Genomic DNA, 23,710 nt, shown 5'->3' with positions numbered 1-23,710 from the left:
ATGCAAAAAGAGGCAGCATCAATACAGTGTTCGTCAACAGTGTTTCGAGTGGGCACCCCTAATTAAATCTCTGCATCACACCTCCAGTTTCTCATCAAACAGACCCAAAAAATCACCTAGTGAATTTTTCAGGATTTACGGCCGGGCCCGCCTCCATGGGAGGGCTTATCCGAATCAGGGCGTCCTCTTTTTATTTAACTCTATTGTCTCTTTTCCTTTTTCCCTTTATCCTCTTATATTCCTTTTCCTTTTAACCTTAAATAAATTTTAACCAAATGCCACTGGGCCCAGGGCTTCTCACTATTTCAATATAATCCAATTCCACAATAACTCAAAGCTTAGTTTCACGCAATGACTGTGATCCATGTCTTACAGTTTCAAGCAAAAATAGGGCCCTGTTTACCCAAACGTGCATGTCATCATCAGCTCACCTCATCGTTACTAATTAAGCTATTCTACACTTATACTTCAACTTTTCCTTTCCTTTTCTTTTTCCTTTTTCTTCTATTCCTTTTTACTGTTTTCTTTATTATTCCCTTTTATTTACTTCATTTCTATTTTCTATGATTATAGTTAAAAATTTAGAATGTAGAAACTTTATCCAACACCATCATCAACACAACACTGCATACACTAATAAGTCTATCTCGGTGCAACTCTTTCTGCATCAGACAGCCCAAACACCCAACCAGCGCTCAAATTGGTGAAAATCTAACCTTCGAAAATCTCACTCCGGCTTTAAGCGGGAGTTCGAAAGCAGGAGCCGTCTGAAGCAGGAAGGCCACAACTCAGCATCCCATCCTGGTCGACATCTTTGTTGTTAACTTTGCTGTGTTGTGAAGACAGGTAATGGAAAAGAATCTCCACAGACACGGTTAAAGGTGTAAATACATCTTTATTTACCAAAACAGTGTCTTACGGGTTCTTAAGGATCCCGTGAGAGGAGTGTTCAATTCAGCACTCAAATTCTCTCTCCCCCTCCTGGCTAGGACCCCGATCTATATGGTTCTCTAACCTTTCCAAATATGGTAAACATAGAGGTTGGTTTACATTCGCATATACTAAGGGAGGGATAAAATTCATAGTCTCTTACCCTCACTGACAACTTATCCTAAACATTTCTCTCTGTGGAACACAGACACAGAGCATATGGCTGAACATAAAAAAGAGCGAACATTCCTTAATACTGCACTTAAGGCCTTATGATTAAATATACCTCGTGTGTGTGTGTGTGTGTGTGTGTGTGTGTGTGTAGTTCACTGCCACAGATGAGTTAAATACAGAAGACACAGGTTGTGGTAAAACGACAAATAATTGCATGTCACGTTATCTAATGTGATTTGTATGTATAAATAATTACTTTCATTCAAATATATATCTGTGATGTGTTAAGGGAGAATGAAATGTAGTTTCTCCAAGACAGTGTGCTTTACATTAGTTCTATCTGAAAGCTGAGCTGTGCTGCTATCAGTGCCGCCACAAAACAACCTCCTGTAGGAGGTATTGTATGGAGTCCAAAAAAGGGTTGAATATTTTGAGCTTGTAAAGCAATGCTCACAAATGTAATGGAATTTGTAACTGCGTTTGAGCAATTACATAAACGTAAATCTAAAATCCACAACGGTATTGGAATGCACAAATTTAAAACAACAATAATAATTTAAATTCAAAAATGTGTAAAAAAAAGATTTGCATTTGTAAATCAAAGGTCGTGAATGTGTGAATCAGTACCTTCTCAAACGGCTTAAAATGTGCAAGAGCAAACATTTCTGAAGTTCTAAATGTGACAGTGGGAGTTTTTGAATGAGGTGGGAAAAATCCATACATTCACCTTCTCTGTGGCTTGTGTGAATCTCTTTTTACAGTTGCGGATTTATGACCCTGTTTTGTTATCCAATTGGTGGATCAATAGGAAAGCTTTAGTTGGACCATTCAGATCGCAAGGTTTGTTTAACCAATCAAAACACTGATTTGTTGCCGTCAATCATATCTATTTTCCACCAAAAGAAATCTGGTTCTTGAAACCCATTCCTGATTCTTGTAACCTTGGTCCTTTCCAGTGAACCGTTGGACTGTCATTATATTGGCTGCAGCACTGAATGATGGACAGATAACTTTGGCTGCTGATTGGCTAAATAAAGGTCACAACCAATGAAGAGTGTGTTCTCTGTTTTGGAGCCATGGAAAAACTGCCCCTTGCTCCAGCTGAGTGTGAGCTGTGTGTTCTGTCTCAAAACATTGCCATAACAGTGTGACCTCAAAATACGGTTCAAAGAGAATGTATGTTTTGGTGTCAAAATACGTTACGGAAAGAAGTCTACATGAACCCATGTATCTTCTGTTCTGTAATCTTCCCTTTAATGATGCATTTTGGAAACTCTGTCATTGTACCACGACTGCTGGGGGACCTTTTAAAACCAACATCTGAACGCTACATCAGTTACACTGATTGTGTTGCTCAAGCTTTCTGTTTCCACATGTATGTTGCTGCTTCTGACACTGTACTCATGGTTATTGCCTTTGACAGGTATGTTGCCACTTGTAATCCACTGCACTACACAACTATTATGACTTCTAAAATGGTGGCTAAACTGACTGCAGCAGCTTAGGGTGTGGCCCTGGTCTGTGTGAGCATACTGTTAGCTCTTACAATAAAACTGAATCACTGTGGAACATTAATAATAAATCCATTCTGTGATAATGCATCACTTTTCAAACTTTCATGTGAGAGTCCATACATTAATAACGTATATGGTTTGACGTACACCACACTTTTACTTGGCTCAGCTTTGGGATATATTGTAATTACATATGCCAAAATTGACTGTCTATTTGATCATGTGGATATCTGGATTTACCATGATAATACTCCATCTTTTTTCTGATGTTGCAGACTACAGGAAAGGGGCTGCACTGCTTTTCCATGTCAGCCCAGGAATTCTCAACCCTGTCATATATGTCCTGCAGTCTACTGAGCTAAGATATGCTATGATGAAAATTGTACGTTCAAAAAAGGTGATGCCATGACCAGAGAATACATGCATTGCAAAATATAGATTTCTGTCTGTAGTTTAGTTGTAGGTTTGAAAATCAAATGTAAATAGTCACATTTCCTTGGTTCTATGTAATTTGTTTCAGAGTATGTTCAAATTATAAAAATGTACTTGCAAGGAAAGGAGCTGTTTGAGTATGTTTTGTTTTGTTTTTAATTTCCCTGTACATTAAAAGTGACTCAAAATATACTGCCTAATCACGCGTGTCTAATAGGCCATATTTAGTAATTAAAATAATTATACAAATATGTTTTAAAGTCAAAATCCGTGGTCATTTTTCATAAAAATAATAAATCCTTGGAAAATGTACATTTTAAAATGACCAAATTTTTTTAACACATAATTCCTTTGCATAATTAATGTTTAAACCTGACACAGATTGTTAAACTTTTACAAATATTTGAATGTAACATGAGAGTTTGAATTCTCCATATTAGGTTATCCTGGCAAAAAGGCATCTGAAAATAGGATTGTCACTTTCTCTTATGATTGTTTATATATATCCTCTGGCTGTTGTTCTCCATATATACTATAGAGAAAATCCATTACACATGCTGTGTTATGTGTTGGGGCAGCCGTGGCCTTAAGGTGAGAGAAGCAAAGCAAAGCATACTAAGTCTGGAGGGGCAAGCTCAAAAAATAAAACTAGAGTAGAATTTCTGACCAGAACAGTCATGTCTCTCATTGAGTCATCATATAAAAAAAGACCAAACAAATCCTCTGCTGCTGCTCAGCAAGGCATTGTATCTGTTTCAAATGCATTTAGCAAGTTATCCCGTTACCACTGTTCTGTGACTGATCTGGTCACACATGGCACACTGCCAGCCAGCAAGCATGTAGTATGTCAGCTCATTTAACCTAACTGGGTGATCAGCACTCGCCTCTAGTACCTTAGAACCTGGGGGCATTGCAGTAGGGGTGGTGTGAAAAAAAGCCTATGGGTGGCATTTCATGCCTCAGAAGTGGTACATGCTTGTCGTCATCTTCCCATTGTTGGTGGAAATCACTTTAACGGATATGGCTATTAAATAATGATCACTTATTAACATTTCCCTTTGCTAAGAGGGACAAGACAAGGCTGACCTCTGTCGTATTTGTTATTTACAATAGAGTTTGACCTGTTAGCCATTGCACTACCACAGTCATTTGAACTGAAAATAATGTACAAATGTAATAAAGAATAAAATGTTTGCGTCTGGCCCTGTGAAGGACTGGCGCCCCCTCCAGGGTGTATTCCCGCCTTGCACCCAATGATTCCAGGTAGGCTCTGGACCCCCCGCGACCCTAAAATTGGATAAGCGGTTACAGATAATGGATGGATGGATGTTTGCGTCTGTTCATATAACTTATTAATAAAAATGTTTACCTTGATTGGCTTGTATTTCATGCTGACCATTAAATCACTTATTTTTCCAGCATATTGTGGTCTTGGCACCTATGGTAAAATAAATAGAAACATATAAATATAATTTTAATCAAAGGTTCATTAGCTGGACCACAGTAGAAATTTAAAATAAAGTTATTTTCAATCCTCAGACATACCAGGCTGATCAAATTTTAATCTTTAATCGGCCCGAAGTGCAGAATGTCATTGTAGTGGAACTCAGCTTCTGCTGTTAAGCCCCACCCCCAAACCTCTTAAAGATGTAATTCATGTTTATGAACTAAAAACACTTTTTATAAAATTCAGAACTTGTTTCCTCACCATTTGCTAGCTCTCCAGTCTGTTTGCTTGCTGGAAACCAGTCGGATGTGTTAACTAAGCCCCAGTGTCTGTAAATGAGTGAAAAGACAGACAGGCTTGCTCTGGTATGCCAGTTTTTCTCTTTCTCTCTGTCTGTCTCTCTCTGCTCATATAAAGACACCATTAACTGGAACCAAATTCCTTCTGTGTAAAACATACTTGGCCAAAATAAATCTGATTCTGATATGGACTAATGGTTTTGGATCCCTTAAGGTGGAATGCCTCCAAATTCGGGAGATGGCTCACTGCATTAAAGGAAGTGCTCCAAAACTAAACAACTGAGTTTCTGTGATAATTCAAACAGTGAATAAAAATGTACAGACAAATTAAACCTCATTCACGTGCAAACAACAGTTTTTTTTTTTTCTCTCAAGCACACGGTTTCACTTTAAAAGACGCTTAGCCTTGGAATGTAAACAACCAGAGAGTACTGCTACTGTCCACAATGGTAGAGGTACCCTTTACGACAAATCTACATTTACAAAAACCTTTATAACTTTAAATGGAAATCAATGTAAAAAGATTTTACTCTGTCTCCTCCAACCATGAATGTTGAAGCCTGCTTCTCTAACCATTAGGTCACAGCTGCCCCACAAACTTGTGTCAAACACACATCTAATATTCAGAGAGCACTCTGCAAAAACACATTTTTGAAGGCTTTGAAAGATAAAATAAATGTGTAAACTATATATAAAATGCATTAAAATTACCATTCAGTGCACACAAAAACAAGTTTGGGGAAAGAAAAAGATGTGGGGATGGAACTTAAACTGTTGACAGTACGACTGCAGTTGTCATCTAGTCTATCTAGGGACAGTGTGACACTTGAATGGAGGTGGCAAAAAAGAATATAAGTTTGACTTTTCTGGCACAGAGCACAGCTGTGCTTTTTACGCACCCACCTTGATGAGTGGCCACATGAGCTAAACAAATACTGCAATTCTGAATGCAAATGAAACATGGAGATTTCATAATGTTCAAGACTTTGGAAACCTGTAGTGAAGGACCTTAACTGAGTATACTAGTATATGTATATGACAATGTTTTCCGTTTCAGCTTTAAACAATTTTTGTTATGCTTGTTTTTATGTGAATGATCCTGAAATGTAAGAATTGTGATTGTTCTTGCTAAAAATTTAAATGCCATATGTATGTATTATATTCACTTCTTTTCTTCCACAGTCTTCAAATGGAAAACGGAACATACAGAAACCAAATACTTATGATAGAAGGATTAAAGGTTACACCCCTTTCATCTTATCCAGCTTTTATCTTTCTCTTTTTAGCATATATATATATTATGGTATCCAACATTGGACTTATTGTCCTTATTTTAATGGATAAAACCCTTCACAAACCCATGTATTTACTTTTCTGTAATCTCCCAATATGTGATGCTCTGGGAGCTACTGTTGTGGTGCCTGGTATGCTGAAAGATATTTTTAAACAAGCATCTGACAGGTATATTAGTTATATTGCCTGTGTAATTCAAGCTTACTTGGTTCACATTCTGGGTTCATCTAATCAAACTATATTAATGGCTATGGGATTTGACAGGTATGTAGCCATATGCAACCCCTTAAGATACAACAGTATAATGACCAATAAAATGGTTGTTTCCCTCGCTGCATTCGCATGGGGAGTGACAATAATCCTATCAGGAATTCTAATAAGCCTCTCAGTTAAACTGTCCCATTGCAGTTCAACCATTTCTAACCCCTACTGTGACAATCCATCCCTCTTTAAACTATCTTGTGAGAATGTGATAATTAACCAAATCTATGGTTTCTGTATTACATCAGTTTTCTGGATTGTTTCTATATCATGCATTGCCTTCACTTATATAAAGATAGCTATTCTCTGTCTAAGCAGTGACAACAGTGGACTGAAGAGCAAGGCTATGAAAACATGCTCTACTCATTTGTGTGTGTATTTCATTGTTTTGGCATGTTCATTTACTTTAATTATTTTGCATCGCTTCACAGCTTTTGCAGATCTAGGAAAGCTGGCCAGTGTTTTATATTATGTTATTCCTAGCAGTCTCAACCCCATCATATACGGCGTTCAAACCAAAGAAATCAGACAAGGGCTGTGGAAGATCTTTCATTGAAAACAGATTAATTGGGAATTATCAAAACAATAATACTTATGTATGTACATATTTAAAATAATATTATAAACTAATAATAAAAAATATATATAAAATCTGATTACCACAATTCCATCAATCATTTAACCAGGGGTGTAATTCTCATAGTAGCAATTTGTTCATTATTGTTATAATTATTTGTATGTTATTGTTAATCTATATGAAATAATCTAGTCTCTAGTGCACTTGTGTGTGTGCGTGTGTGTGTGTGTGTGTGGTTCACTGCCACAGATGGGTTAAATCCAGAAGACACAGGTCGTGGTAAAATGACAAATAATGGCATGTCACGTTATCTAATGTGATTTGTATGTATAAATAATTACTTTCATTCAAATATATATCTGTGATGTGTTAAGGGAGAATGAAATGTAGTTTCTCCAAGACAACGTGCTTTACATTAGTTCTATCTGAAAGCTGAGCTGTGCTGCTATCAGTGCCGCCGCAAAACAACCTCCTGTAGGAGGCATTGTATGGAGTCCAAAAAAGGGTTGAATATTTTGAGCTTGTAAAGCAATACTCACAAATGTAATGGAATGGAATTTGTAACTACGTTTGAGCAACTACATACACGTAAAACTAAAATCCACAACGGTATTGGAATGCACAAATTTAAAACAACAATAATAATTTAAATTCAAAAATGTGCAACAAAAATCTGCATTTGTAAATCAAAGGTCGTGAATGTGTGAATCAGTACCTTCTCAATAATCCCAATGGCAATAATCCCAACAGGAATTCTAATAGGCCTCTCAGTTAAACTGTCCCATTGCAGTTCAACCATTTCTAACCCTTTCTGTGACAATCCATCCCTCTTTAAACTATCTTGTGAGAATGTGATAATTAACCAAATCTATGGTTTGTGTATTACATCAGTTTTCTGGATTGTTTCTATATCATGCATTGCATTCACTTATATAAAGATAGCTATTCTCTGTCTAAGCAGTGACAACAGTGGACTGAAGAGGAAGGCTATGAAAACATGCACTACTCATTTGTGTGTTTATTTCATTGTTTTGGCATGTTCATTTACTTTAATTGTTTTGCATCGCTTCACTGCTTTTTCAGATCTAGGAAAGCTGGCCAGTATTTTATATTATGTTATTCCTACCAGTCTCAACCCCATCATATACGGCGTTCAAACCAAAGAAATCAGACAAGGGCTGCGGAGGATCTTTCATTGAAAACAGATTACTTGAGAATTATCAAAGCAATAATACTTATGTACATTTTTAAAATAATATTACAAATTAATAATAAAAAATCTGATTACCACAATTCCATCAATCATTTAACCAGGGGAGTCTGAGGTAATTGTCCCATAGTAGCAATTTGTATATTGTTAATTATTTGTATTTTATTGTTAATCTATATGAAATTATCTAGTCCCTGATGTACGTGTGTGTGTGTGTGTAGTTCACTACCACAGATAGGTTAAATGCAGAAGACAGGTCGTGGTAAAACAACAAATAATTGCACGTCATGTTATCAAATGTGATTTTGCTAGTATGGTCCACGCCCTATAGTTTGGAACGGGGGGGGCGAACTCAGAGGAATTTGGGATGGAGTTCAGCGCGATTTTGGGCGTGTGTAGAACCAGGTCCCCAAAAGTTACAGGGAAGCGATACGTTGGTGAGATTCGAAAAGATCACGGATATGGGTGCGGCTGTATAAACGATGTGCTTGGGAGGTCCATCGGCCGAGTGTCTGAATGGTATGATCTGAAAGGCCTTGATGGTAAGCTGTAGAGGCAGCACCGATCCTGAAAGAGTGAGCGGAAAAATGTGATGGGTTAAGATTACTACGTGAAAAGATTTGTCGTAAGTAGGACTGAAGCCAGTGGCGAGTGGCGACCGAACCCGATTCGGTTGTAAACAATGGATCGGAATGGGAAGCACCTTGGAATAATCTAAGCTGGAGGTTGCGTGTAAGAGGTTCATAGGGGCTTATAGGGGAAGGGAGTTTAAAGAGAAATATTTGAGAAGAATTGTGAAATTTGTCTGTTTTACTGTGTTTAATAGTAAAGACGAGTGTGTTTGGATCAAGTATGAGTAGGTCAGATAAACAAGGGTGAAGAGAATTATGGTGGATGGAAGACGGAAGGGAACGGTATAGAGTGTATGTGATGGAGGCGTCGAAAGCACTGCCATCCAGTCCGGTAAGTAGACAAGGTGTTTGGTGCCAGAGATTTCAGGATTAAAGGAGTCAGATTGCTGAGTGTGTGGGAAGATGGAAGATGAGGTCCGAAAATGGTGGAACGGGAGTAGGATGCAGGTCGGACTGTGGAGCCAATAGTTTGAACTTCTGAAATTGGAAACGAGGCAGAGAGTCAGCAATAGGGTTAATGTGACCAGGAATGTAAACAGCTTTTAATAGAAATTGATGGACGACTGAGTGCCAAGTGAGGCGGCGGACGAATGGCACGAGACTGAGTGAACTGGAGCGTCCTTTATTAATAATATGAACGACTGATTCATTATCTGAATGAAGAAGGATAACTCGGCCAGTCCATTCATGTCCCCAAAGAACTGCAGCAATGACAGCCGGAAAGAGTTCGCGGAGCGCAATGGAGTCACCACAGTCTAGCGCTAGACGGGTGAATTGATCAGGCCAGGAGGATGCGAACCAGTGTCCCTTGTAAAAACCTCCACACCCCACGGACGGGGCTGCGTCGACGAACAAAATCAACGTCCTCTGGGTTAGCTAGTGCGTCATTGTAAAAGAAAGAGATGCCATTCCATCTGCGGAGGAGGAGCAACCAAAATTGTAGCTCTGAAGCGCAGGCTTGGTCCAGGGATATTAACTGAGAGAGAGAAGAGGCTGAAGAGGCTAGGTGCAGCAAATGAGAGATGAAGGAACGACCTTGTGGGACAACACTCATAGCGAAATTAAGATGCCCCAAAAGGGAGAGGAGTTGTCGTTTGGTGACACGTCGAAGAGAAAGAAATTCAGAGAGGAATTCAGTAATGCGGGCCAGCTTGTCGTGTGGGAGTGAAGCACGAAAAGAAACTGAATCCAGAAAGACACCCAAGAACTGAAGTGAGGTGGCGGGGCCGATGGTATTCTCGGAAGACAAAGGAATGCCCAGGCGATGGAAAGCAGCAGTGAGAGAAGTGATGCAGCGGGCCGGAGGGGAGGATGGCGAGTCAAGGACCAAGAAATCATCCAGGAGGTGTACCACATACGGGACATCATAGATGTTAAGGAGGATCCATGAAAGAGCCTCGGCGAGTGTGTCAAAAATCATGGGGCTGCTCTTACAGCCGAAGGTCAGTCAAACTGCGAAGTAGAACTGTCCCCGCCATTTCACCCCAAACAGGTGCCAGAAGTCAGGATGGAGGGGAATGATTTTGAAGGCGGAGACCACGTCTGCTTTAGCCAGCCAAGTGCCGCGGCCAAGGAGCTTAATCAGTGATATGGCATCGTCGACCCAAGCATAGCAGAGGGAAAATTCCGAGCTGGGCACGAGACTGTTTATTGAGGGCACAGAAGAACCGCGCGGGGCTGATAAGTCGATGACGAGCCGCTTCTTACCAGAATATTTTCGAGTGGCAACGCCGATGGGGTTAATTCGGAAAGTAGAAAATGGGGGGGAAGAATAGGGGCCCATCATAAAACCCTCCGAGACTTCTTTGGCCAGAAGAGAATTAACCACATCAGGCTCCAATTCGGCGGAGAGAAGGTTGGAGGCATGGAACGAGGAGACGGGCAGAACCACCAAACAATTGACCATCAAGGAGATAACATACGAATGCAGGGTCAGGGTGGCGCGAGAGGCAGCTTGCGAGATCAGGAACGTTGACAGGGGTGGAGAGAAAACGGATCAGTGAGCTGTTACCGAACTTAGGCGGCCACTTGGGGCAGCTTGGCCGAGCGTGGGCTTGAGCGCAGTAGGTGCATACATGAAGGAACCTGCAGGAAGATGCAAAGCAGCCAGCGGAATTGAAATTATTGCAGATCATGGAGCCATTTAGAAAGAACAAGCGTCTACCGCGGGCATCACGGGAGCTAGAACTGGTGATGCGCTGACTGGGGGCCTGGTGAGGGATGAAAGAAAAGTTAGGGCCCGGAGTGGGCGCCGGGGTGACCTGGGAGCATGCAGAAGTGGGATGAGAAGGGTTGCCGCACAACACACAGGAAAGTGCAGTTCGGCCAGCAAAAATGCGGCAGTAGAGCTCCAAGTCGAGTGCACCCCAGTAGGATGGAATATTCCACTGTTGCAAGCGGGCGGCGGCCCGTGCAGAGAAGAGCCGATGGTAGTCATAAAAACCAGAGCCTCCAAAATGGACTGCGAGGTCGAGGACGATGGCGAGGTAATCGTCCAATTCCTGCCTGCGGGCAGGGAAGGAGGAGCACACCACGTCGCGATAGAGGGAAAATGCGAGTGCAAATTCGGAAGTTGTGAGGAGCTTAGAAGCTCTGTGCTCTGAAGTCTTCAATGAAAGGGTCACGTCCCCCATGTCAATGGAGCGGGGTGCTGTACAGGAAGCTGAGGGAAGCAATAGAGAGGACAGGTCAACGTCCGTACCTTGGAGAATCCGCTGACGAAGGGTGGGCTGCACCAGGGGTGGATTGAAGACACGAGCATTGGGAGGAGGAGCTGGAGCAGTGGTGAAGAGAGAGAATGTGGCATCGGGAGCTCGGGGCGCCAGAGCGAGAGGTTGACTTGCAAAACCTGCGGAGAGAGCATCGTTATGATAAAGAACGGGATACTGCAAGCCCGTGAGAGGTAGGGGGTTGGGATGATAAGGGTAGGGGGTTGGGATGATGAGGAAAAAACAGGGTAGGTGGAAGTAGTAGTAGCAGGGAGAGAGAAAGCAGGAAGATCAGAAGCACGTAAGAGGAGGAACAAACGAGAAAAGACGGAAGTCGGGGCAGGGTCGGGCCCAGTAGTGCAGACAGGAGCCAGATTTGGCACCAACAGGGGGCACTGAGCCGGGGAGGGAGGCCCTCGCGGGGCGTCCTCGGTGCCGCGTCGCAGGTGCAATGACGTCATGGCGCGATGGCGTAGGTTGAGCGGGAAAGACCTCATCCTCCGGGGTAGGAGCCGAAAACAGGGAAAAAAGGGGGTCCTCTTGTTGGCTGAATGAGCGAAGGGGATACCGCGGTCTCGCAGCGCTCTCTGGAGGCCCGCCACTGTCCAGTCGGAGATGGACGGAGAAGCGGGAGAAGCCGGATCGGGCCGTACTCGTCCGGCGGTGAAGGAGGGCTGCCGAGCGCGCTGGTCGCGGCGATGAGGTCGCTGGGGAGGAGGAGAAATCGGAGAGGAGCGGCGTCCGCACGCAGGACCCGTGAGTGTGGAGCGAGAATGACGAGAGCGTGCGGAGGAGCTTGGAGCAGCTGAAGTGGCAGGTGAGGCAGGCACGACGACTGCCGAAAGCAGTCTCCTAGTGCTGATGACCGGGGTGGCGTTGGGCGATCGAGTAGGGGAAGGAGAGAAGAGCTCGTGGTCAGAGGCGAGCAGGTGGAGAGCCATGGTAGCAGTTGGCAATTCAGTGACGCAAGCAGGAAGCGCAAGACTAGCGACTTGATTGTCACGGAGATTACGTGAGGTTGAAGGGTATAAATAGGCCTGGGGGGAGGAGCGTGGGCGTGGCCCAACTCCCAAAATTCTGTTATAGTATAACTTCAATTGTATGTATAAATAATTACTTTCATTCAAATATATATCTGTGATGTGTTAAGGGAGAATGAAATGTAGTTTCTCAAAGACACCATGCTAACATTAGTTCTATCTGAAAGCTGAGCTGTGCTGCTATCAGTGCCGCCGCAAAACAACCTCCTGTGGGAGGTATTGTATGGAGTCCAAAAAAGGGCAGAACATTTTGAGCTTGTAAAGCAATACTCACAAATGTAATGGAATTTGTAACTGCGTTTGTGCAACTACATACACGTAAAACTAAAATCCACAAATGTATTGGAATGCACAAATTTAAAACAACAACAATAATAATTTAAATTCACAAATGTGTAAAAAAAAAGATTTACATTTGTAAATTAAATGTCGTGAATGTGTGAATCAGTACAAGAGCAAACATTTTTAAGGTTCTAAATGTGACAGTGGGCGTTTTTGAATGAGGTGGAAAAAATCCACACAAAACAAAACACAGATTTGTTGCCATCAATCATAGCGCTTTTCCACCAAAAGAAATCTGGTTCTTGAACCCCGTTCCTGATTCTTGGAACCATGGTCCTTTCCAGTGAACCGTCGGACTGTGATTCCATTGGCTGCAGCACTGAATGATGGACAGATAACTTTGGCTGCTGATTGGCTAAATAAAGATCACAATCAATGAAAAGCACGTTCTCTGTTTTGGAGCCATGGAAAAACTGCCCCTTGCTCCAGCTGTGTGTGAGCTGTGTGTTCTGTCTCAAAACATTGCCATAACAGTGTGACCTCAAAATACGGTTCAAGGAGAACATATATTTTGGTGTCAAAATACGCTACGGAAAGAAGTCTACATGAACCCATGTACCTTCTGTTCTGTAATCTTACCTTTAATGATGCATTTGGAAACTCTGTCATTGTACCACGACTGCTGGGGGACCTTTTAAAACCAACATCTGAACGCTACATCAGTTACACTGATTGTGTTGCTCAAGCGTTCTGTTTCCACATGTATGTTGCTGCTTCTCACACTGTACTCATGGTTATGGCCTTTGACAGGTATGTTGCCATTTGTAATCCACTGCACTACACAACTATTATGACTTCTAAAATGGTGGCTAAACTGACTGCAGCAGCTTGGGGTGTGGCCCTGGTCTGTGTGAGCATACTGTTAGCTCTTACAATAAGACTGAATCACTGTGGAACATTGATAATAAATCCATTCTGTGATAATGCATCACTTTTCAAACTTTCATGTGAGAGTCCATACATTAATAACGTATATGGTTTGACGTACACCGCACTTTTACTTGGCTCATCTTTGGGATATATTGTAATTACATATGCCAAAATAACAGCTGTTTGCCTCACTACTAAAAATAAAACTCTGAACAAGAAGGCTTTGAAAACTTGCAGCACACACTTGACTGTCTATTTGATCATGTGGATATCTGGATTTACCATGATAATACTCCATCATTTTTCTGGTGTTGCAGACTGCAGGAAAGGGGCTGCACTGCTTTTCCATGTCAGCCCAGGAATTCTCAACCCTGTCATATATGTCCTGCAGTCTACTGAGCTAAGATATGCTATGATGAAAATTGTACGTTCAAAAAAGGTGATGCCATGACCAGAGAATACATGCATTGCAAAATATAGAGTTCTGTCTGTAGTTTAGTTGTAGGTTTGAAAATCAAACATAACTAGTCACATTTCCTTGGTTCTATGTAATTTGTTTCAGAGTATGTTCAAATTATAAAAATGTATTTGCAAGGAGCTGTTTGAGTATTTTTTGTTTTTAATTTCCCTGTACATTAGAAGTGACTCAGTTGTTTTCAAAATATACTGCCTACTCACACTTGTATAATAGGGAATGTTTAGTAATTATAATAATTATACATATATGTTTTAAAGTCAAAATCCGTGGTCATTTTTCATAAAAATAATAAATCCTTGGAAAATGTAAATTTTAAAATGACCAATTTTTTTTACACATAATTCCTTTGCAAAATTAATGTTTAAACCTGACAGAGATTGTTAAAATTTTACAAATATCTGAATGTAACATGAGAGTTTGAATTCTCCATATTAGGTTATGCTGGCAAAAAGGCATCTGAAAATAGGATTGTCACTTTCTCTTATGATTATTTTACATATATACTCTGGCTTTTGTTCTCCTTATATACTATAGAGAAAATCCATTACACATGCTGTGTTATCTGTTGGGGCAGCCGTGGCCTTAACATGAGAGAAGCAAGGCAAAGCATGTTAAGTCGGTAGGGGCAAGCTCAAAAAATATAACTAGAGTAGAATTTCTGACCAGAACAGTCATGTCTCTCATTGAGTCATCATATAAAGAAGGCCAAACAAATCCTCTCCTGCTGCTCAGCAAGGCCCTGTAGCAGTTTAAAATGCATTTAGCAAGTTAACCCGTTACCACTGTTCTGTGACTGATCTGGTCCCACATGGCACACTGCCAGCCAGCAAGGATGTAGTATGTCAGCTCATTTAACCAAACTGGGTGGTCAGCACTCTCCTCTAGTACCTTAGAACCTGGGGAGCATTGCAGTACGGGTGGTGTGAAAATAAGCCTATGGGTGGCATTTCATGCCTCAGAAGTGGCACATGTTTGTCGTCATCTTCCCATTGTTGGTGGAAATCACTTTAATGGATATGGCTATTGAATAACAATCACTTATTAGCATTTCACTTTGCTAAGAGGGACAAGACAAGGCTGGCCTCTGTCGTATTTGTTATTTACAATAGAGTTTGACCTGTTAGCCATTGCACTACCACAGTCATTTGTGGTGAAAATAAGGTACAGGGGTAAGAAAAAATAAAATGTCTGTCTGTTCATATAACCCTGTCAATTTTTTTTTATTAAAAAATGTTGACCTTGATTGGCTTGTATTTCCTGCTGACCATTAAATCTCTTATTTTTCCAGCATATTGTGGTCTTAGCACCTATGGTTAAATAATAGAAACATATGAATATAATTTTATTCAAAAGTTCATTAGCTGGACCACAGTAGAAATTTAAAATAAAGTTATTTTCAATCCTCAGACATACCAGGCTAATAAAATTTAAATTTTTAATCTGCCCAAAGTGCAGAATGTCATTGTAGTGGAACTCAGCTTCTGCTGTTAAGCCCCACCCCCAAACCTGCTAAAGATGTAATTCATGTTTATGAACTACCAGATCAGTCACAGATACACTTTTTATAAAATTCAGAACTTGTTTCCTCACCATTTGCTAGCTCCCCAGTCTGTTTGCTTGCTGGAAACCAGTCGGATGTGTTAACTAAGCCCCAGTGTCTGTAAATGAGTGAAAAGACAGACAGGCTCGCTCTGGTATGCCAGATTTTCTCCTTCGGGAGACGGCTAACTGCATTTAAGGAAATGCTTCAAAACTAAACAACTGAGTTTCTGTGATAATTCAAAAAGTGAATAAAAATGTACAGACAACTTAAACCCTCAAGCACACCGTTTCACTTTAAAAGACACTTAGCCTCGGAATGTAAACAACCAGAGAGTACTGCAACTGTCCACATTGGTAGAGGTACCTTTTAAGACAAATCTACATTTACAAAAACCTTTATAACTTTAAATGGAAATCAGTGTAAAAAGATTTTACTCTGTCTCCTCCAACCATGAATGTTGAAGCCTGCTTCTCTAACCATTAGGTCACAGCTGCCCCACAAACTTGTGTCAGACACATATCTAATATTCAGAGAACACTCTGCAAAAACACATTTTTGACGGCTTTGAAAAACAGATAAAGATAAATGTGTAAACTATATATAAAATCAAAATGCATTAAAATTACCATTCAGTGCACACAAAAACAAGTTTGGGGGAAAGAAAAAGATGCAGGGATGGAACTTAAACTGTTGACAGTACGACTGCAGTTGTCATCTAGTCTATCTAGGGACAGTGTGACACTTGAATGGAGGTGGCAAAAAAGAATATAAGTTTGACTTGTCTGGCACAGAGCACAGCTGTGCTTTTTACGCACCCACCTTGATGAGTGGCCACATAAGCTAAAAAAATACTGCAATTCTGAATGCAAATGAAACATGGAGATTTCATAATGTTCAAGACTTTGGAAACCTGTAGTGAAGGACCTTAACTGAGTATACTAGTATATGTATATGACAATGTTTTCCGTTTCAGCTTTAAACAATTTTTGTTATGCTTGTTTTTATGTGAATAATGACCCTTAATTGTAAGCATTGTGATTTTTCTTGCTTAAAATTTAAATGCCATATGTATGTATTATATTCATTTCTTCTCTTCCACAGCCTTCAAATGGAAAACGGAACATACAGAAACCAAATACTTATGATAGAAGGATTAAAAGTTACACCCCTTTCATCTTATCCAGCTTTCATCTTTCTTTTTTTAGCATATATATTTATTTTGGTATCCAACATTGGACTTATTGTCCTTATTTTAATGGATAAAACCCTTCACAAACCCATGTATTTACTTTTCTGTAATCTCTCAATATGTGATGCTCTGGGAGCTACTGTTGTGGTGCCTGGTATGCTGAAAGATATTTTTAAACAAGCATCTGACAGGTATATTAGTTATATTGCCTGTGTAATTCAAGCTTACTTGGTTCACGTTCTGGGTACATCTAATCAAACTATATTAATGGCTATGGCATTTGACAGGTATGTAGCCATATGCAACCCCTTAAGATACAACAGTATAATGACCAATAAATCGGTTGTTTCCCTCACTGCATTCGCATGGGGAGTGGCAATAATCCTATCAGGAATTCTAATAAGCCTCTCAGTTAAACTCTCCCATTGCAGTTCAACCATTTCTTACCCTTACTGTGACAATCCATCCCTCTTTAAACTATCTTGTGAGAATGTGATAATTAACCAAATCTATGGTTTGTGTATTACCTCAATGTTCTGGATTGTTTCTATATCATGCATTGCATTCACTTATATAAAGATAGCTATTCTCTGTCTAAGCAGTGACAACAGTGGACTGAAGAGCAAGGCTATGAAAACATGCACTACTCATTTGTGTGTTTATTTCATTGTTTTGGCATGTGCATTTACTTTAATTGTTTTGCATCGCTTCACTGCTTTTTCAGATCTAGGAAAGCTGGCCAGTGTTTTATATTATGTTATTCCTAGCAGTCTCAACCCCATCATATACGGTGTTCAAACCAAAGAAATCAGACAAGGGCTGTGGAGGATCTTTCATTGAAAACAGATTACTTGAGAATTATGAAAGCAATAATACTTATGTATGTACATATTTAAAATAATATTACAAATTAATAATAAAAAAAAAAAAAAATCTTATTACCACAATTCCATCAATCATTTAACCAGGGGTGTCTGAGGTAATTGTCCCATAGTAGCAATTTGTACATTATTGTTATAATTATTTGTGTGTTATTGTTAATCTATATGAAATAATCTAGTCTCTAGTGTACTTGTGTGTGTGTGTGTGTGTGTGTGTGTGTGTGGTTCACTACCACAGATGGGTTAAATGCAGAAGACAGGTCGTGGTAAAACGACAAATAATTGCACATCACGTTATCAAATGTGATTTGTACGTATAAATAATTACTTTCATTCAAATATATATCTGTGATGTGTTAAGGGAGAATGAAATGTAGTTTCTCAAAGACACCATGCTAACATTAGTTCTGTCTGAAAGCTGTGCTGCTATCAGTGCCGCCGCAAAACAACCTCCTGTAGGAGGTTTTGTATGGAGTCCAAAAAAGGGTCGAACATTTTGAGCTTGTAAAGCAATGCTCACAAATGTAATGGAATTTGTAACTGCGTTTGTGCAACTACATACACGTAAAACTAAAATCCACAAATGTATTGGAATGCACAAATTTAAAAAAACAATAATAATAATTTAAATTCACAAATGTGTAAAAGTATCTTCTCAGTATCTTCTCAAACAGCTTAAAATGTGCAAGAGCAAGCATTTTTAAGGTTCTAAATGTGATAGTGGGAGTTTTTGAAAGAGGTTCAAAAAATCCACACAACACAAAACACTGATTTGTTACCTTCAATCATAGCGCTTTTCTACCAAAAGAAAGCTGGTTCTTGAACCCCGTTCCTGATTCTTGGAACCTTGGTCCTTTTCAGTGAACTGTTCGACTATGATTCCATTGGCTGTAGCACACGATCAATGAAAAGCACATTCTCTGTTTTGGAGCCATGGAAAAACTGCCCCTTGCTCCAGCTGAGTGAGAGCTGCATGTTCTGTCTCAAACCATTGCCATAACAGTGTGACCTCAAAATACGGTTCAAGGAGAACGTATATTTTGGTGTCAAAATACGGTACGCTTCCTCAATTTATGGGACAGTGGGCAACACAATGTTTGTTTGTTTACTATCTGAAACAAGAATAAACCTTCAAAGTTATAGGAATTATAGTTAATGTTAAAGGTGATCACAGCCTTTAAATATTAATATAACAGCAAAATTTAAGGCATCCTGAACAGAGGAAGAGGCTAGCTCTGTTTTGCTGTTCTCAATGGCTTTTCAACTTTGGGAGTGGTCTATAGTATAGGGACAGCCTAGAGGCGCTCTCCCAGCTCAGTTTCTCCTCTGCCCAGGCTGAGTGAGTCCTTTCCTCCTCCACTGGTGTGGTGTGATGGTACACTGGGAAATAATGCTTTCACCACTTTCTCTCTCCTCTTTGGGTATATATCTGTCTGGCAGGCTGGGAGAGTGAATTTTTCCACATTTAATACTGCCGCAGTTACACATATTTAATCCATGAATCTGAAGTTAGCATTGTATTTGCTAGTTTCTTGTTCAAATTTCAGATTCTTCTTTAAAAGGAGTTCCAAATTAAAGTTGCACATTGGCTCTGTGCTGACAATGTACTATTCAGGACATTTAAACAAAGGTTTATTTACACACGTTTGTCACACCCCTTTCACACAGGCACATTCATTCATTCATTATCTGTAACCGCTTATCCAATTCAGGGTCGCGGTGGGTCCAGAGCCTACCTGGAACCATTGGGCGCAAGGCGGGGAATAGTCATTGAGGGGGCACCAGTCCTTCACAGGGCAACACAGACACACATGCCTACGGAAACTTTTGAGTCGCCAATCCACTTGCAACATGTGTTGTTGGACTGTGGGAGGAAACCGGAGCACCTGGAGGACACCCACACGGGGAGAACACACCAACTTCTCACACACAGTCACCCAGAGCATGAATCAAACCCACAACCTCCAGGCCCCTGGAGCTGTGTGACTGCGACATTACCTGCTGCGCCACCGTGCCGCTACACAGGCACAGTAATCCAAAAATGTTGTGGAGTTTACCCAGAGGAGCTGTATGTGTGAATGTGACTACCTGCAACTTTATCCTCCTCGTGCCTTAGTAAAGACTCTGGGCAAATCTGAGTCAGTGCATGTAAGAAAAACAGCACAAGAAATGTTCCCGGAGATTCTCCTGCATACGTAGACAAGTGACTGTGCCACATGTTTCGTTTCCTGCTGCAAGAGTGCTCCTGGTGCAGAAAAATTCCCACAACCACAAATTTTGAACACCTGTAGTGAGGCATGACAGATCCTCTCAGACTTGGCTGAATAATGGCTTAATTTTTTCAAGATACATCAAGGGTATTAAATGGTGATCTAACCATTTTGGAGACCAACTAATCCAACATTTTGCCTATTATTGAAATGGCTGTATTTTAACCAAACATTTAACAAACAGTGTTAAATAATACAAAATCAATTAGAAAACTGGATATAAAAAATCAGAAACATCAAATATCTAAGCATACAATTACAAATCTACAGTACTTATCAAATAAAAGCAAGCAAATATACTTGTACTATTTGAATGGCCCTTTAATCTGTTTCACCAATCTGAGATTTGTTTGTGTGCTCTGAGATTATATTTTGAGCTGTGAAACTGACAGCAAAACTACCTAGGGATTTGGCTGTTGTTATTATTGTACATGAATGAGTGAACCCTCATCAGAATATCTCTGCACCAGGAAACAGCAGCTGTTAGAGTATAAATTAGCATACATCACCTTAGGGCTTGTGGATAAAGCCTGCACATTTGATATTTGAAGGTGTTGTGCAAGCTATTATTATACATGTCAAATAATTTTGCACTTTTTTTGAATATTATTCATGCAAATTAATAATATTTATATCCTATTCTGATATTTGTATGGATGTATGTGTTAATTCTATTGATATGTATGGATATTGAAAATTAACTTGTGTAATGGATTATGTCAAATTCAAAGTATTACCTGTCTCTTAAAAAAAATGATTAACATATTCATCCCATACTTTCTCCTACAGGTTGTGATGATAAACCATGATGGACAACAAAACATACAGAAACCAAATACTCATGATTGAAGGGTTAAAGGTCACACCTCAGTCTGCTTATCCAGTGTTTATTCTTCTGTTTTTAGCTTATGTTTTTATTATGGTATCCAATCTTGGGCTTCTTACCTTGATATTGACAAAGAAAGCTCTTCACAAACCCATGTACCTTCTCTTCTGCAACCTCCCATTGAGCGATGTCCTGGGAGCTACAGCTGTGTTGCCTGGTTTGCTCAGTGATATTTTTAAAGATGAATCAGAAAGGTATATCACCTATGTTGCCTGTGTAATTCAGGCTTATGGTATTCACATGCTTAGTACAAGTGCTCACACTATACTGATGACCATGGCTTTTGACAGATATGTGGCCATATGCAACCCATTAAGATACAACACAATAATGACCAGCAAAATGATTGTTAAACTATCCGCATTAGCTTGGGGACTGGCCATCATACCAGTTGGCATTCTACTGAGCCTCAGTATCCGACTCTCCCACTGCAATTCAAACATTTACCATCCATATTGTGACAATCCTTCCCTATTTAAACTTTCCTGTGAGGATGTATTACTTATTCAGGTCTATGGCTTGATTAACTCTGCTGCACTTTGGGGCACATCAGTATGCTGCATTAGTCTCACATACTTAAATATTGCCATGGTCTGCATAAAAAGTAAAAATATTCCTCTGCAAAATAAGGCTATGAAAACATGTAGCACACATTTAATTGTTTACCTTATTATCCTCATCTGTGGAGTCACCACAATCATTCTACATCGCTTCCCTGCTTATGCCGAAGTAGGAAAAGTGACCAGTGTCTTGTTTTATGTAATTCCTCCTGCTCTCAACCCCATCATATATGGATTTCAAAGCAAAGAAATTAGACAGTGGCTTCACCAGATCCCACGGAATAGGAAATTATTTCTAGAGTCACAACCTGAAAGTTAATTGGCAAATATAAAATTTTCTGTTTACAGTCACAGGCAAAAGTTTTGGCATTCCTAGTCAAATGAATATGGTTGTTTTATGTAAGTGAATATAAGTACACATCCCCTATGGAGAACATATGTTTTAATGCAAAATTAATTACACATTCAAGTTTTTTAATATGCTATTTGTTCTAAAATGTTATTTTCATTTTCCTAATACACTAAACTGACCAGATCAATACTGTACACTCAGTGAAATGTCCTGGTTATGTTCCTTTACTGTTACATAGACCACTAAAACATCATTTTACACCAAACACATGCACACACAAATAATTTTATGATGAGCGTTTAAACTTTTTGCAATATGTGAATGCAGTGTTACAAAAAACTAATTTAGTTAGGCCATGCAAGATGTGCAAATAAATTATAGCATCAGCAAGTTCAGAATTTCTAGCATGCCCTACAGAAAAGTAGAGCATGACATACAGCCTCTAAGTGCAGTAAACATGTGCACTCTGATATTTTTCAAGACTTAATAACTAATATGTGTAGACTCCTACTTCACAGATTAGGGGATAATTAAGTCAGGTTTTATTTTGTTAGTTCTATATTTTGGCTAAATATAACCAAATATATATATTTTCTGGCTAGCATTCATTTTAAAAAATCATATTATAAATATGCGAATAAGCAGTATAAATTCTCTGCAAACATTACAGTATAAGATATTATAAGCCTAAGTATTTATTACACATTCAGATTTCTCAAAAATGTAATTATTTAATGTTTAAATTTCACCATGTATTTATTTCATTTATACATTAATTTATATGGTTAAAATATATTATTCCATTTAGTTCTCATCTTTTATAGCATTGTGTGGTTAATTTTAGCCATTTAAAATTATTTTATTGCTATTAAAAATTAGACCCATTTTAGTTCATTTCTTTTCTGAATCCTGAGCAGGGTCATGGTGGGTCCAGAGCCTACCTGCAATCACTGGGCATAATACTGGAACACAGCTTGGACCTGCCCATGTGTCACATCTGTATAACTGTTGAAATTATATTATATTACTGATTCACAATTTCATGTTAAATTACAAAAGTTAGCTTTCAGTCAGTACAGAAACTGAACTGAATACAACTGCATTTCCAAGTTGGGATGATGTGTAAAATGTGAATAAAAACAGTATGTTTGATAAATGTATTGCCAACTATTCAACCCATATATTTTTACTGAGAATAGTACATTATTATCAAATAATTAAGCTGAGAAAGTTTGTTATTGAAAAATATTGGCCCATTTTGAATGTGATGCCAGCAACTAATTTCAGTGAATTTGGGACAGGGAAGACTTACATTTGTGTCATTTAAAATAAATAAATCAATAAATAAATAGAAGCATCTGGTGTAACATTTCACAATTTACGTCACATTTCACAGGTCAGTGATATATTTAGTTTAAGGGACATACCAGAACTAAAGGTGTGGAAGGATTCACCACTCTGTAAAACACTGAGGGCAAATGTTACATTGTTACATTGAATCAAGTATAATGATTAAATGTCAATATTCCAAGATGGCAGCACGTTAACACATGCTGATATATGGCACCATTTTTTCGCTACAACAGGTCTTCTCTGCTTCCTACATTTTCCTCATGAACATGAATATGGTTCAAATCTTGCTGTGTATGAGGAATGGCTAATATCTAACTCTGAGTATCTGTAGAAGCCTCAGGATACCCTGGAGCTAGCTGTGTGCAGTTCTGCACGAGTGGGGGGAGTAAAGACTGGAATGCAGTGCACGAGGAGACAGTTCACAAGCTGCCCTTCTCATCATTTGCTCTTTCTGCTTTGTTGGATTGAG

The 23,710-nt window shown here is 39.5% G+C and overlaps 4 protein-coding genes and 2 pseudogenes across 4 annotated transcripts; 5 read left to right on the top strand and 1 right to left on the bottom strand.

Moving 5' to 3' along the window:
* Positions 1 to 2,278: 2,278 nt before the first annotated feature.
* LOC136668558 (olfactory receptor 52D1-like) lies at positions 2,279 to 3,027 on the top strand (annotated as a pseudogene).
* Positions 3,028 to 5,985: 2,958 nt separating this feature from the next.
* On the top strand, positions 5,986 to 6,906 carry LOC136668488 (olfactory receptor 52N2-like). Its single transcript, XM_066646028.1, has one exon. It carries the CDS (start codon positions 5,986 to 5,988, stop codon positions 6,904 to 6,906), a length of 921 nt encoding a protein of 306 aa, XP_066502125.1.
* A 2,241-nt stretch (positions 6,907 to 9,147) lies between these two features.
* On the bottom strand, positions 9,148 to 10,512 carry LOC136668041 (uncharacterized; annotated as a pseudogene).
* Positions 10,513 to 13,129: 2,617 nt separating this feature from the next.
* On the top strand, positions 13,130 to 14,180 carry LOC136668040 (olfactory receptor 52D1-like). Its single transcript, XM_066645286.1, has 2 exons — positions 13,130 to 13,149; positions 13,334 to 14,180. The coding sequence occupies exons 1-2, from the start codon at positions 13,130 to 13,132 to the stop codon at positions 14,178 to 14,180; spliced, it is 867 nt and encodes a 288-aa protein (XP_066501383.1).
* A 2,678-nt stretch (positions 14,181 to 16,858) lies between these two features.
* Positions 16,859 to 17,779, top strand: LOC136668454 (olfactory receptor 52N2-like). Its single transcript, XM_066645979.1, has one exon. It carries the CDS (start codon positions 16,859 to 16,861, stop codon positions 17,777 to 17,779), a length of 921 nt encoding a protein of 306 aa, XP_066502076.1.
* Positions 17,780 to 20,898: 3,119 nt separating this feature from the next.
* On the top strand, positions 20,899 to 21,855 carry LOC136668039 (olfactory receptor 52N2-like). Its single transcript, XM_066645285.1, has one exon. The coding sequence runs from the start codon at positions 20,899 to 20,901 to the stop codon at positions 21,853 to 21,855; it is 957 nt and encodes a 318-aa protein (XP_066501382.1).
* Positions 21,856 to 23,710: the final 1,855 nt, after the last annotated feature.

This window comes from Hoplias malabaricus, chromosome 15 (assembly GCF_029633855.1).
Source record: "Hoplias malabaricus isolate fHopMal1 chromosome 15, fHopMal1.hap1, whole genome shotgun sequence".
Classification (NCBI taxonomy): domain Eukaryota; kingdom Metazoa; phylum Chordata; class Actinopteri; order Characiformes; family Erythrinidae; genus Hoplias; species Hoplias malabaricus.
The sequence above is the reverse complement of the archived record's forward strand: the minus strand, read 5'-3'. Positions and strand labels throughout refer to the sequence as shown.